Source organism: Caenorhabditis remanei, chromosome V, assembly GCF_010183535.1.
Source record: "Caenorhabditis remanei strain PX506 chromosome V, whole genome shotgun sequence".
Lineage (NCBI taxonomy): Eukaryota > Metazoa > Nematoda > Chromadorea > Rhabditida > Rhabditidae > Caenorhabditis > Caenorhabditis remanei.
In genome coordinates this window covers 734,256-747,610 of record NC_071332.1, presented here as the reverse complement: position 1 = coordinate 747,610, position 13,355 = coordinate 734,256, and the positions used below count along the sequence as shown (strand labels likewise).

The window sequence follows — 13,355 nt, the reverse complement described above, 5'->3', positions numbered from 1 at the left end:
TCGTTTTCAGTTGAAACTGTCCAACTTTAAAAGCGTGTCATAGTAGCTTTGATTGTCACACACAGTAGATTTTAGTTAATAATGCAGATTAAAAGTTGAGCTCCATTTTTGTAGTTGACGACTTTTTTGTACGGACACTCCCTAGAGAGTTATGGTCCTTTTAAGAGGAAAACTCGAAAATCACACTATTTTGCACTGAAATTGATTTGAGGGAGAACTTACTTTGTCGATGTGTGACTCTCTAGGAAATGCTTGTAAAAAAAGTTGTCCACTACAAAAATAAAGCTCTATCTTTGTTTTGTATGGTTTCTTTATATTTTGCTTTGTGGGACAATCAGGGATACAGTAATACCCTCTCAAAGTTGGTAATTTAAACTGAAAGCAGACAAAGCTCGTATCTTTTAGCACAGCACTGTACCTGTCATGAACCCGCAATCACCTCAACAGGTTTCTCCCCGGGTGTTCTTCGAAAGCACACAAATCTTCTCCGTCTCCAATATACTGTGGGGTGACACCTGACACTTGACCCGTTCCCTTCTCCGATTTTCGATACCTTTTAGTCTTTTCTCTTTCTCTTTCAACATTACAAAATGCCATCTGAATTCTCTTTATTCCTGCTTCCAATGCTTGTTTTTAATCAAGTTCTGAAATTAGTGACTCCATTTGAATTGTGAGTTTAATTCCAATGTTGTCAATATTAATATTTATTAACCCATTATAAACCAATTATTGCCTCAAAACTAACAGACGTCTCATTTGTTGGTCCCTTCAATACACACATACGTAGTCTTATTTTTTCTCCACTGCGCACTGACAGCTGACACCGTTTTTCCTCTCGCTCTCCATCACCTCCTCATCTTTTTCATCGTTTTTTTAAACCCATCCAAACTTGAAAAGTCGATCTACTCTGTTTTTAAAAAGTTTTTGTATTATTGCTTCTAATCCAGTTTAGGTCTGCAACGCAAGGATCATTCCTCTGTTGGTTGTAAGAATTTTTGCAATGACTGGACAGTTGGAGACATAAAGTTTAAAGAAACATATTTTTTTATTTTTTTATTGACTGGGAAATAAAACCACTGGTGTTTAGAATTGAGGCTAGAAACCTCACGAGGACAAGTTGAGAAATGAAGATGATGAACATTTTAACGGTAAGTTGAAAGTTTGAAATTGGGAGAGGGAGAGGGAAGGGAGAAGTTTGATTCTGCACAAATATAAGTAAAAGTTATTTATCATGACAAGAACAATGGTGGGTAAAATCGCGAGTTCTTCTCAGAATCAATCATCACATACAACGAAAACATAAAACTGTTCTCCACAACGATCTGCCCAACTGCTTTATCTGATCGGTGAATCTTGTAAATGATTCTTTGTGATACTTCTCCATCAGAATATTCATCTTTTACTTCAGATCTTTCTACTTGAACTTCGGAGAAACTGGAAACATATCTTGAACTTCGGTAAAATTGGAAACCACTCACCGTCCCAAAACAACCAATTCGTTGACACACTCGTCAATGTTCACTTCCTCACTAGATTCCACCATTATCACTCTCCATTTAGGTGTCCATCCACTGTTCCATTTTTCAATCAATAACTTGAAATGAGGGATTTTGAATATTGACCGGTACAAGGCGATAGTAAAAGATTCCATTTCAAGAAATTGATCGAAACTTATCCAGGAAGAATCGTGGAGTTCCACTAATCTTGGCGTATTTCGAAAGTATTCAGTTTTGAATTTGAAGTTAGAGTTGTGTTCCATGGAGAGCTTCAATCTACAATTGGCATCTTGACGACAAAGAATTAAATCAATAAGTTCATCGTCTTCTGAAGTATTTGAATGTGCTCCGACCAGAGATAATGATCGCACTGATTTCTTGTTTTCGGAATTGCGACAGTAAAAATCGATTATTTTTTCATTGTCTTCCCGATTAAAATCTTGGTAATGAAATTCGAACTCAGCCAGTTTAGTATTAAATACATCAGATAAATATAGAATGAATGTGTTTACATCAGCAGGTCCACTATCCCTCAAGATGTACAATTTAAGAGATACCTCTGAAGTGTCCTCAGTTGGAATCCAAACAGGCACAATAAAATTGGTCCCAAGTTGTGAAAAAGTTGTTGTATTGATCTCTTGCGGGGGTTTTCGAAAAATTGATAAAATCCTGTTAAGGACAGATTTTCGTGGTAAGTTTTGGTTTCTTTTTGGGGCCCATTCAATTTTAAAAACCCATTGAATTTCCATATGATAGTTGAATTCGAGTCGGATCTCTTTGTTGGAGGAAAAATTTAATAAAAAATTATTTGTCCCTGTTCTACATTCCATTTCACTTCGTGATAACTTGCACATCATTTTACTAACTTTACTGCATAGAGACATAGCAACCCTGAATTTAAAATAGTTACATACTATTATACATCACAGAATACTCACATTTCAAATGGATTCATAAGCTTTAAAATTTTGTTTAGTACAAGAATAGGAAGCAGAAACAACGGAAATTTGGGAGATGTCGACATTTTATGTTGCCATGTGGTAAAGTAAGAATGTATAGGATGTAGATAGTGTGAATAAAGAAAAGTAAAGAGAAGGTCAAGTGTCAGCTGTCAGTATATAACCTATTCTCCGTAAGACTCGAGCATCACTCCTGTATGTAGGGGCGTAGAGCCCACAGGAAAGATAGCGTTTACACAGTTTGTGTGCATGCATTTTGGGTCTTCGGTAACCCATATGCAAAATTTTGGTACCCACCTACCGGTCCCTGGGTTACTGTAGGTGCTCAAATGTGCAAAACTTAAATTTTTTCTTTTGAGTCAAAGAAGCCCAATTTTTTTAGTGTAGTTTATAGACGTTTATTATAGTTTTTCCACAAAGTTTCAAAAAATTTCAAAAAAATTTTGTCGAGTTATTCGAAAAAAACTCATTTTTTGGAGCATTTTTTCTGTGTTTTTAAAGTTTTCGGTTCTTAAAACAAAAAACACCCTTGGCAAACTTTATTTAAAATAAAAGTCTTCTGATGAGTTTACAAATAAATGTTATTTGAATAAATTTTAAGTCTGTGCGAAGGTCGAAAAGTGCCCATGTAAAGTACTAAAATTTTCAAAATTGAAGATAAGGCAATTTTCTTTATAAAAATAAATAGAACATCGTTTTTCGAACGTTTTTTGTATTACACTTTCCTTACCAACTTTACTGTATCGTGCTAAAATTTTGAGTTTTTACCAAAAAATTTTTTTTTTCAAATTCAAAAAAATGTTTAGCTTCAATGATGATGTTAATTTTTCTTTAGCAAAAACGTTGGAAGTTGCTGCGATTATGTGTTTTTGTTTACTCTGATACTAATATGTGAGCTGGGAATAGTTTTTTCCTTTTTTTAAGAAGAGGACCCTCTTTTTCTTTGACAAGGTATTGACCTAGAGTGAAACGCGAGATTGTCAACGATATTTTGATAGAAGATAGACTTTATTAAGACTAAAGAGAAATTATATGTTTTACGTGTAACAACTCCGTTTCCAGGAAGTTGAACACACCTTTTATTTGTTGGTTGATTTTTTTGATTGAGTCACTTTGAGACATTGCAACTTTGTTCACTACGAAGGATTTCTTTAAATTTAAAATGATCTAAAAGGTGAAGATGTAGGCTACAAAAAAACTGATTACATCAATTTACCAAAACTGAAACCTGGAAAGATACGAGTCATAACGTGAAAATTGACATTACTCGCGAAATCAGAAAGTGATCATTTTTGAAAAACGACTTGCCTCGAGTGATGTGCACATACATCTGTAAATATAAAACAGATTTTTCATTTTGGAGGTTTTTGGATCTAAACGCAAGGTTGCAAAATAGCGAAAAAACTATTTTTGAAAACATGTTGAAAAAAGTGATTTTTTGGCAAAAACTCAAAATTTTAGCACGATACAGTAAAGTTGGTAAGGAAAGTGTAATACAAAAAATGTCCAAAAAACGATGTTCTAATCATTTTTATAAAGAAAATTGACTTATCTTCAATTTTGAAAATTTCAGTACTTTACATGGGCACTTTTCGACCTTCGCACAGACTTAAAATTTATTCAAATAACATTTATTTGTAAACTCATCAGAAGACTTTCATTTTAAATAAAGTTTGCCAAGGGTGTTTTTTTTGTTTGTCATTTTGAGAAATTAAAAAAAAGAAAAAAAGAGCATCATTGAGAAAAAAGTTTCTGATCTTTTGGTTCGAATTCGAGGAAAATCAGTCCAGTAATGAGAGGTTCAAGCATCTGGACGTTCCTCCAGGTTTCCGGATGTCCGTAAATTTAGTGAAAGTAGTGAAGTTTAGTGAAGTAGTGAAAATTTAAGAAACTTTGACAAAAACTGGTTAACTTGGATAAAATGTGTGCTTTGGATAGACAACCCGGTGGGAAGTCTGTTGGTTTTCACTGGTTCATGGGATGAAGGTTCGATGAATGGTGATGTTCAATTTGTTGCCTGCAACTTGTTAGGATGTGCCCGAACAAAGAAGTTGTCAACTACAAAGATGAAGCTCTACTTTTCAGCTATACTCTTCAAAAACAATCAGCATTGTGAGACAAGAAGTGATGCCGTGACACACTCACAAAAAAGTTGATTATTTTCAACTAAAAACTGCAAAAGTCGCATTCTTTATGACCAGTACTGTAACTATTAGCCTAATTGAAGTATCTAGCTCTCACGAGCTCATGGTATCGGGAATGTGAGTAATCCTTTTGAATAAACATCTCTTCTTCATTCATTAAACCCTTCATCCCATAAACCAGTAATTACCTCAAAACCAACTGGCTTCCCCCCGGGGGGTCTGTCCAAAGCACACATCTCTAATCTTCTACGTCTCCAATCTATTGCACAGTGACAGCTGACACTTGACCCGTTCCCCTCTTCGATCTTTGCTACCTCCCAGTCGTTTGCACCTCTCTTCTACCAACACAAAATGCCATCTGAATTCCCTTTATTCCTGCTTCCAATGCTTATTTTGAACCGAGTTCTGAAATTGGTGACTCCTTTTGAATTGTGAGTTTTATTCCAATGTTGCTAATTGTAATCCTTTTTGATATTTAGAGTTGCCATTTCTCTGTGCAGTAAGAAAAGTAAAATGTCGTGCAAGTCAGCACGAAGTCAACTTCATTGTAAGAATGGAACGAAGGAATTTATATTAAAGTTTTCATTGAGAAGAGAGATTCGTTTGAAGTTCGATTACTATCCAAAAATTGAATGGATATTCAAAATAGATTATTTTCCAATAATCAATAATATCTCATCAATAAAAAATGTTCTACAAAAGTTTCTATCACTGTTTCGAAGAAATGAGCAGGAAAACTTAAAGCCTGTTTACACAAGAGTGAGGAATAGTTTATTTATAAATACCTGGACTCCAACTGAAGATGATACGACATCAGAACACTCTCTCCAATTTTACACGTCTAAAGAGGGTGAAATTTCAAGTTTGCATTTGTTCATAATGCATCTGTCGGATATTTTCAATGTACCATTGATCAATCTAGAACTTCATTTTCAAGATTTTACACTAGTGGACAACGAAACAATTATTGATTTCTACTGTTGTGAAAACAAAGAAAAATCAGCAGTGAAATCGTTGACTTTGTTTGGAAAACACTCGAATACATCAGAAGATGATGCAGTCGTCGATTCACTTCTTTGCCGTCAAGAAGCTAAAGTGAAGCTGAAACTTCTATTCAAACCTACTTCTGAGTTCAAGTTTAGAACTGAATACATTCGGAGCAATGCAAATTTTTTTGAATCTCGACACTCTCATTGGATCAGTTTTCAAGATGCCATCGAGCTGAAATCATTCGTGATTTTTTTATTCAATTCAAGCTTCAATAGGAATCATTTAAAACTATTGATTGAGAAATGGAACATTGGATGGACTCCAGAATGGATAACCTTAACAATAGAGTTTTGCGAGAGTGTAGACATTGACGAGTGTGTCAATGAATTGACTCTCACAGAACGGTATGTGGATGCATATCTTTCTTCTAAGAATGTACTCTTACAGAATTTCCAATCTTCAAGTGTGTCGAAAATTGACAAAATATGAATACGCCAATGGAAATACAAGTGTTATACACTACCACCTCCGTCGTCCGGATGGAACTGTTGGTGTGATCTCATTTGAAAACAATACAATTGGAATGTTTCAGGCATATTGTGATGTTGAAGACAATTCAGCAACATTCTCAAATGTTTTATTTAATAATAAATTTCAATAATACTGATAGTTTTTAGTTAGGTTCTGACAACCCGCCCTCCCCCCCCCCCCCATACTTATTTCAACGAAAACTGATAAATCACCTTTGCATCAACTTCTATTCATCGTGTTTGTTTTCTATTGCATCTTATAATGTTTCGTTCATTTTGTAAAATTATTTCAATATTCTACAATGTTATATGTATATTTGATGTTCTGTGCGCCTCATGAGCATTCATTAATATTTTTTCTTTCAGTCGATGAACTCCCCTCTGATAAATAAAAATTTACAGTTATTCGACGAAAGCCCTTCTCGACATGAGAAAGAGTGAAATCCATCAGAAACATCAACATCGCGTCCTCAACTTCCTCATGTTTTTAGATTTTCCCTCAAAGTATGTCAGATAGGACGATTTTCGGAGATACTCCCAGTATACTACTTCATACAGTACCGGCCAGAAAGTTTTTGACTTCAGATGGTTTTAGTGGAAATTCGCCAAAGTGTATCTTCGTCTCACTTCTTGTTTCATAATAATGATATTAACTATATCGGCCTACAAATCCATCCTCAAATCCCATAAAACCCTTGATATTATATTGTTTTATTTCCAAAAAGCTTTTGATAAGGTTGATCACCAACTCCTTATTGCTAAACTCCTGTCCTTTTGTGTTCCTTCCCTCATCATCAACTGGTATGCTGATTTCCTCTGTAAGCGTTCCTACTCTGTCATGGTCATATTGATCCATCTGTTTCTCCCATCCCTTCCGGTGTGCCACAAGGCACATGTAGTGGTCCCCTTTTGTTTCTTAATTTTATCAATGACCTCCTCTCCTCCTTCCCTCCTGACCTCCATTTCTGTGCGTTTGCTGATGACATCAAAATATTTTCCCACAACCCCTCACTCCTCCAATCCGGCATTGACACTTTAGTGTCATGGGCCAAATCTAACCTTCTTCCTCTAGCCCCTTCCAAAACCACTTTGCTTCGCCTTGGTTCTCATAACATTTCCCATTTTTATCACATTGACTCCTTTCTCATACCCGATTCACCCATTGTTAGAGATCTCGGTCTTCTTACCGACCCTAAACTCAAGTTCCGCTCCCATATCACCCGCACTGTTAATCTTTCCCTTCTCAGGTCCAACCAACTTTTTAAATCCTTTAAATATCTCTCTTTCCCAAATTCTACATTTCCTTGTTTAAAACATATGTCCTCCCTCTCCTGGAGTACTGTTGCACTGTATATTCCCCTCCTGTCTCTAGTATCCTTTCTCACTCTCTTGAAAAACCCCTCCGTCTTTATTCTCGCAAAGTCCTACGTTGGAATATTTCATATTCTTCCTACCCCCACCGGCTCGGAATCCTTAACTTATTCTCCCTCCGTCATCGCCGTCTCAAAGCCCAACTCCTTCTTCTTTATAGCTTTATTAGCGGTGCCACTTATTTCCCCAACCTTAACTTTCATATCAAAATCTCTCAATCACTTCGACGTCCTATGACCTTAATTTGTTGCCATCCCTCTATCCCCGATTTTTTTTGCATGCACCATTCCAACTTGGAATGCTATTACTGCTAATGTCTCCCAATTCCTTCCTCCATCTAAATTCGAAACTCTCCTTAACTCCTCTATTACCCGTTTTTAGTATTTTAGTTAATTGTCATACTCTCCCCCGGTTTTCTTCTCTTCCTCAAACTTGCTAACTCCATTAATTTTTCTCCCGGTTATTTTACCCCCTATCACGGTCTCCTACGCGTAAAAAATTCTAAATAATTTTCCACATCATTTGACCTTTCACACTGTGTATTGTCCTTGGCTATTTTTGAGAAAAAAGTTGGGCAATTGTTTAGAACGCTCTAGCTTCAAGGAAAAGTATCATCTTGACTGGAAGTTTTCAAAACGAATAGAGGAAAAAAATCCCTACATTGTGATATGCAATAGTAATATGAACTTAGGCTTTGGAAGCCAGTGAACGAGACACAGAAAAACTGGGAAACTTGACCGAATTTGAGAAATGTAATCGACTAATTGCTGTTCATGCGCTATAATTTTGTTGAACAAGTTGTTAGTGATCGTTTAGCTCTAAAATACCGTCCGGAAATATTTTTATGTTCCTATACACTCCGTTCTCAACCAATATTCAGTCAGCTGAGATACCGTATACCTAATTACGACATTTGATTAAAAACTGTTTCCGTGGGGTTGTAGAGATTCTTGATCTGATCATTATTCAAGTGGAATGAATCTTCTTGGAGCAAAACCAAAATTTTCTGCACATTTTCCGATTTTTCTCAAGAATTAGGTCAAACTTCAAAAATGTGGCATCTTGCAAAGTTTCTAAATTTTATTCTGATTTTAATGAGCCGTCAATCAAGAATTTTCATTGGAAAATTAAAAAAATTGATCTAGTTTTAAGATGTTCCTCCGACTGAGTAGTAATTCTTATATATGCATCTACTTTTTTACTTTCCAACGAAAATTCTCGATTTATGGTTCATTCGAATGAGAATAAAATTTAGAAACTTTGCATGGGCCCAGTTTTTTGATTTTTCATTTTGTTTTCAAGATATTTGCCAAAATGTACGAAAAAATATATATTATTTTTTGTACTGAAATTGAATCGTATTTTTGTACTGAAATTGAATTTTTGAATAAACTTTTTCATTTTTCGTCCAAAATCAAAATTTCAAGGTGCAAACTGATTAATTTCAGATTCTCTAAAAACTCATGGCAAGCGATTTTTGAAATACATCGTAATTAGGTCATCGGCAGTATAAAATTATCATATTATCAACTGAATTCCTAATTTTTTCATCTATCTGATGATTTTCTGAACGGTTTCGGTGTACAAAATGCTTATGGAAGCCTTCATTAACAGTCTTCCATCCAATTTTGAACGAATCGTAGACCACTTCCTCGAATACGGGTCAGAACACTCCATTCGATTACAAAAGAGATAATGAGCTCCATAGACGGCAGAATAATATGTTTAATATATGAAAATGCTGGGAATGTCTTCCTCCATCTTCTTTTCATAAAAATCAATCAAAATCCTGCTTTTTCCGAGTCACCAGATAGTTTAAAGTTACGTCTATAAAGAGAAAACGAGAGATAAAAATCACAGTGAGAGACGCAGACGACGAATCACAGTGAGAGACGCAGACGACGAATCACAGTGAGAGACGCAGACGATGAAATGGTCGAAAGAAAAGTGAAAGAAGCAGTCATCTGGCAAGAAATTCTCAAATTTGAGAGAGAAAATAAGATAATTGCCTCGAAATTCTCTATTTTCCATTGGATTTCTTCTATAAATAATGAGATTTATTAGCGAGAAATTTGTGAAAGCGGTGGATATATATATATATATATATATATATATATCCATCAATTCTTACAGCTCTAGAATTCTGCTGTTTTGCAGTGAAATAGGGCAATTCGAGGGGGAAACCGCTTTGCCAATCTGTAATTTTCCATATGGTGACCGCACAAAAAATTCTGAACTATAAAAATGAAGTATTCGAAATCATTACTTTATTTACTTTAGCAATCCATGAAAATGAAACAGAAATCAAATCGAAGAAGGTCAACGACAATCAATTAAATAGATGGGAGAAGGATGGAGATTCGAGAAATGACTGAGTGTTGAAAACAAATAATCCTCATTCGTTTTGTCCCGTCTTATTCTTATTGAGAGCGTTCTGGCTCTTCAAGATTGCTTGGATGTCTGGAAAAGGGTCACATTCAATTATAGAAACACTGGAAACTTATGGGACTGTGTGCGTACACTTTACTTCTATGAGTGACAATACGCATTGTGCAACTATTTCAACCCGTGAAACGGGATACCCCTTATTCCCCCACATTTACGCACCTTCTGCTCTCAAAATATCAGTGTTGATGGATCCGTTGAGAATGTCATAGACACTTTTAATCCGAGTTTCTTCAATTGGTCCATAATGACTTGTTGAATCTCTGTAAGTTTGAAGCTCAACGTTGGCCGTGAGCTGAGGCACGAAATTCGAATTCACTGCCGTCAGTTTCGGTTCATCGACTCCTTTCATGAATGCCGGCTTCTGATCAAAACACACTGGACGGTCAGAACTGTTCGTAGAGATCTCTTCGTCACGTGTCGAAATAGGTGTGGAGGCTCGTTTGAAGAATCCCGACAGAACGGATCCCATTCTGCAAAAAATGATATGAGGAGAAAGAATACCGTGAAATTAGAATTGAGAAGGAGACAAACTATACAATCAACGGAGAATAACAGTGTTTCAAAAAGAACACGGAGAATAAAAGAGAAAAGAAAGAACTAGATGAAATAGGAGTGCATTCTAAGCGCAATAGACTGGAAAAACTCAAAAGTGATTTTTTTTCAGCGAAAATTCAAAAAATATAAAGGAAAAAACCCTTCCGAGGATCAAAAGTGACTGAAATCTACTTGAAATAGCTTTAAAATTGTATAGATTTTTGAATCAGAAAGAATTAGGCAAAATTGAGAATTCCAGAGCGAAAAGAAAGAAAAAATGGCTTATTTTCGATGAAAAAAAACACTTTTTTTGAAAAATTTCTTTGAAAACCTACTATCCGGATAAATGAATGAACTAGAACTGATGTAGAATATTCTCAGAAGTCTAAAAATATAAAAAGTTTTACAAAAAAGTCAAAAAATTCGAAGTTTGGGATGAAAAATCCCTGTAGAAAAATTTCGAAATTTCTGGAAAAAATGACGAAAAACGAGTTTAGAAGAGGGTTCCTAGGTTCTAGAAGTGCAGTTCTAAACGGATGATATTCTAAAACACAGAGAGAAACAAGATACGGAGAAAAATCAAAAAAAAATTGAGATTCTAGGGTGAAAAGTATTCAAAAATCAAAATTTTGAACGAAATTTCGAAAATGTCAAAAAAAAATCACGAAGAAAGAACAATACCTAGGTCAAAGTGAGACCCAGCGGAACGAAAAAGTCACGAGAAACCTAATTCTGAATAGAAAACAAGAAAAAATTAAAAATTAAAAAAGTTATAGTAATTTTTATCAAAATTCTGGCCTAAAAATTAGTGAAAAGAGACGGATTTCAGCAGAAATCGAAACCAAAAAGAAGGAAGGGATTGACTAGCATGAGATTTATGAATTTTGACAAAAAATTCAGAAAAAAAGCGCAAAAAATCAGAAATTTTAGGCCAAAAACAAACAAAAATTAAGAAGAAATGAGCCGCATACCGTAAAAGGCGGGAATGCGGCTTCCTCGTCCATCTAAGGGTATTTCTAGGCCATGCTGATTTTCGAAATTAAAAACGGCTCGTTCTGATTGTTTTTTTGACCGTTTTTGTTGATTTATGAATGAAAAATAATCTACAAGTCTAGAATATTATATTAAAATTGTCCAAATATTATTTTTGACTTTCAGAAATGGGGTGGAGCTATCGCAAGATTCATCAACGAGCGAAGCGAGAAATGAAGGGAATCAGAGGACAAGAGGAGACATGGAGGTACTTTTGAGGTTTGAAAATTATCTAGAATTAATTTTCAGTCAAAGAACTATAAAAGATGTGAAACATTTATCAAAAATTATGAAATTTTTGCATAAATTTTTGATTCTTGACGTTTCTTGCTTCTGAAAAATCCAGAATCAAAAATGTTAGTCACAGAATGTTCCATTAGCTTTAAAAATCATTTGTTCTAGTCTATACCTTCTATTTTCTCCTTTCTAGCTACTCATTTCACAATTTCAGCGAAAACTAGCTTCAATCGAAAATCATAGAAAGCTGACAGCCTGGTGAGGAGAATCGGACAAAATCTACCTAGTTTTTTTGATAAAATGCGATGAAAAAACCATAATGATGTCCTCACCGGTGTCTTCCTTCCGTTTGCGTCCAAAATATCCAAAATATTGAATTTACAGGCCGTCTGGCCCATTGAAACTGCCCCCTGTTATCGATTTTTCGTAGATGTTGATGACGTGGCATTAAGACAGATTCTTTCGGATTCTCTTTGCAAGCACTTTCGCAATGAACTTAGAATTGTGCTGTGACAGTGTTCTCTACGATTCTCATAATTGTTCCTTGAAATTTTTTGGATTTCAGCTCTCGAATGTTTGATTTCTACTGACAGACGGGTTGGAGCAACAAGTGATGCCTCTCGGTGATCATTTTAATATTCTGAGAGCAAAATGACCTTTTTCACTTTATCAGCTTGATTATTAGCTGAAAATCTTCCAGTTCTCACTTGTGATTCTTCCTCTATTTTCAGCATTGCTTCTTGAGATGCATCAGCTTTTCACCGATCATAGAATTCGCCAATTCCTACTGAAAATAGCTCAAAACAAGCTGAATTTCAGCTGAAAAACTGGAAAATATCTAAAATTGTGATTCCGAATCTTTATTTCCCCCCTTCCTCTGATATCTTGTGTTTCAGCATCGCTTTTTTGTCACGTCTCCTTCAAAACACTTCCGTCAGGAGGCACTCACATTCTCCCTGGTCTCCAAAAGAAGTTCTTTAGGAAATCAATAACTTTCAATCAGTTTCTCATTCAAATCATCCACTTCTTGTCAGCGTTGCTTCCTTTCCTCTTCGTCAGATCTTCTCGTCAATATTCTTAGTGCTACCCTGAGTTCTCCACCTCTTTTTGGTAGATCACTTCCTTGTATTGCAGGTCTAAACAGAGAGAAATTCGTCCGATTTCATTTCTTCTTCTTCAAATGCCAAGTTTTTTGACCTACAGGTTCCAATGGTGGCAAACCGCGCTTCTCACGAAACGACCGTCTCTGTCTTCTCTCTTCTCTATTCACTCTCTCTCTCCTCGTTCATTGCTTACCGCATTCATCTTTTTCCGCGTAGTTTATGGACGTTCGTTGATTCATTGGCTCTCTTTCTCTGTACTCTCTAGTCTCTCTTTCTTTTGAAATGTTGTAATTTTATCAAAAAGTCTAACTTGTTCAATTTCAATTCACATTTTATTGATTCCAGATCGATAACGTCTCTTCATTCACCTCCATCGTCAGCCCACAAGACACCGACGTCTGATTTTTTCATGTTGCACCGTCCATCCTTATAACTTCAGGTATGTCTTTCCGGTTTCATTTAATAGCTCCTCCTCCCAAACCAGTTTTCTTCCGTATTTATCCGGCGGGCG

At 35.6% G+C, this 13,355-nt stretch overlaps 2 protein-coding genes across 2 annotated transcripts; one reads left to right on the top strand and one right to left on the bottom strand.

Moving 5' to 3' along the window:
• Positions 1 to 1,229: 1,229 nt before the first annotated feature.
• On the bottom strand, positions 1,230 to 1,759 carry GCK72_016519 (uncharacterized protein; the record flags this gene model as incomplete). Its single annotated transcript, XM_003095696.2, has 2 exons — positions 1,230 to 1,434; positions 1,479 to 1,759. 2 exons carry the CDS (start codon positions 1,757 to 1,759, stop codon positions 1,230 to 1,232), a joined length of 486 nt encoding a protein of 161 aa, XP_003095744.2.
• A 3,719-nt stretch (positions 1,760 to 5,478) lies between these two features.
• GCK72_016518 (uncharacterized protein) lies at positions 5,479 to 6,250 on the top strand (the record flags this gene model as incomplete). Its single annotated transcript, XM_053731544.1, has 2 exons — positions 5,479 to 5,993; positions 6,037 to 6,250. 2 exons carry the CDS (start codon positions 5,479 to 5,481, stop codon positions 6,248 to 6,250), a joined length of 729 nt encoding a protein of 242 aa, XP_053580457.1.
• Between the last annotated feature and the right edge of the window lie 7,105 nt (positions 6,251 to 13,355).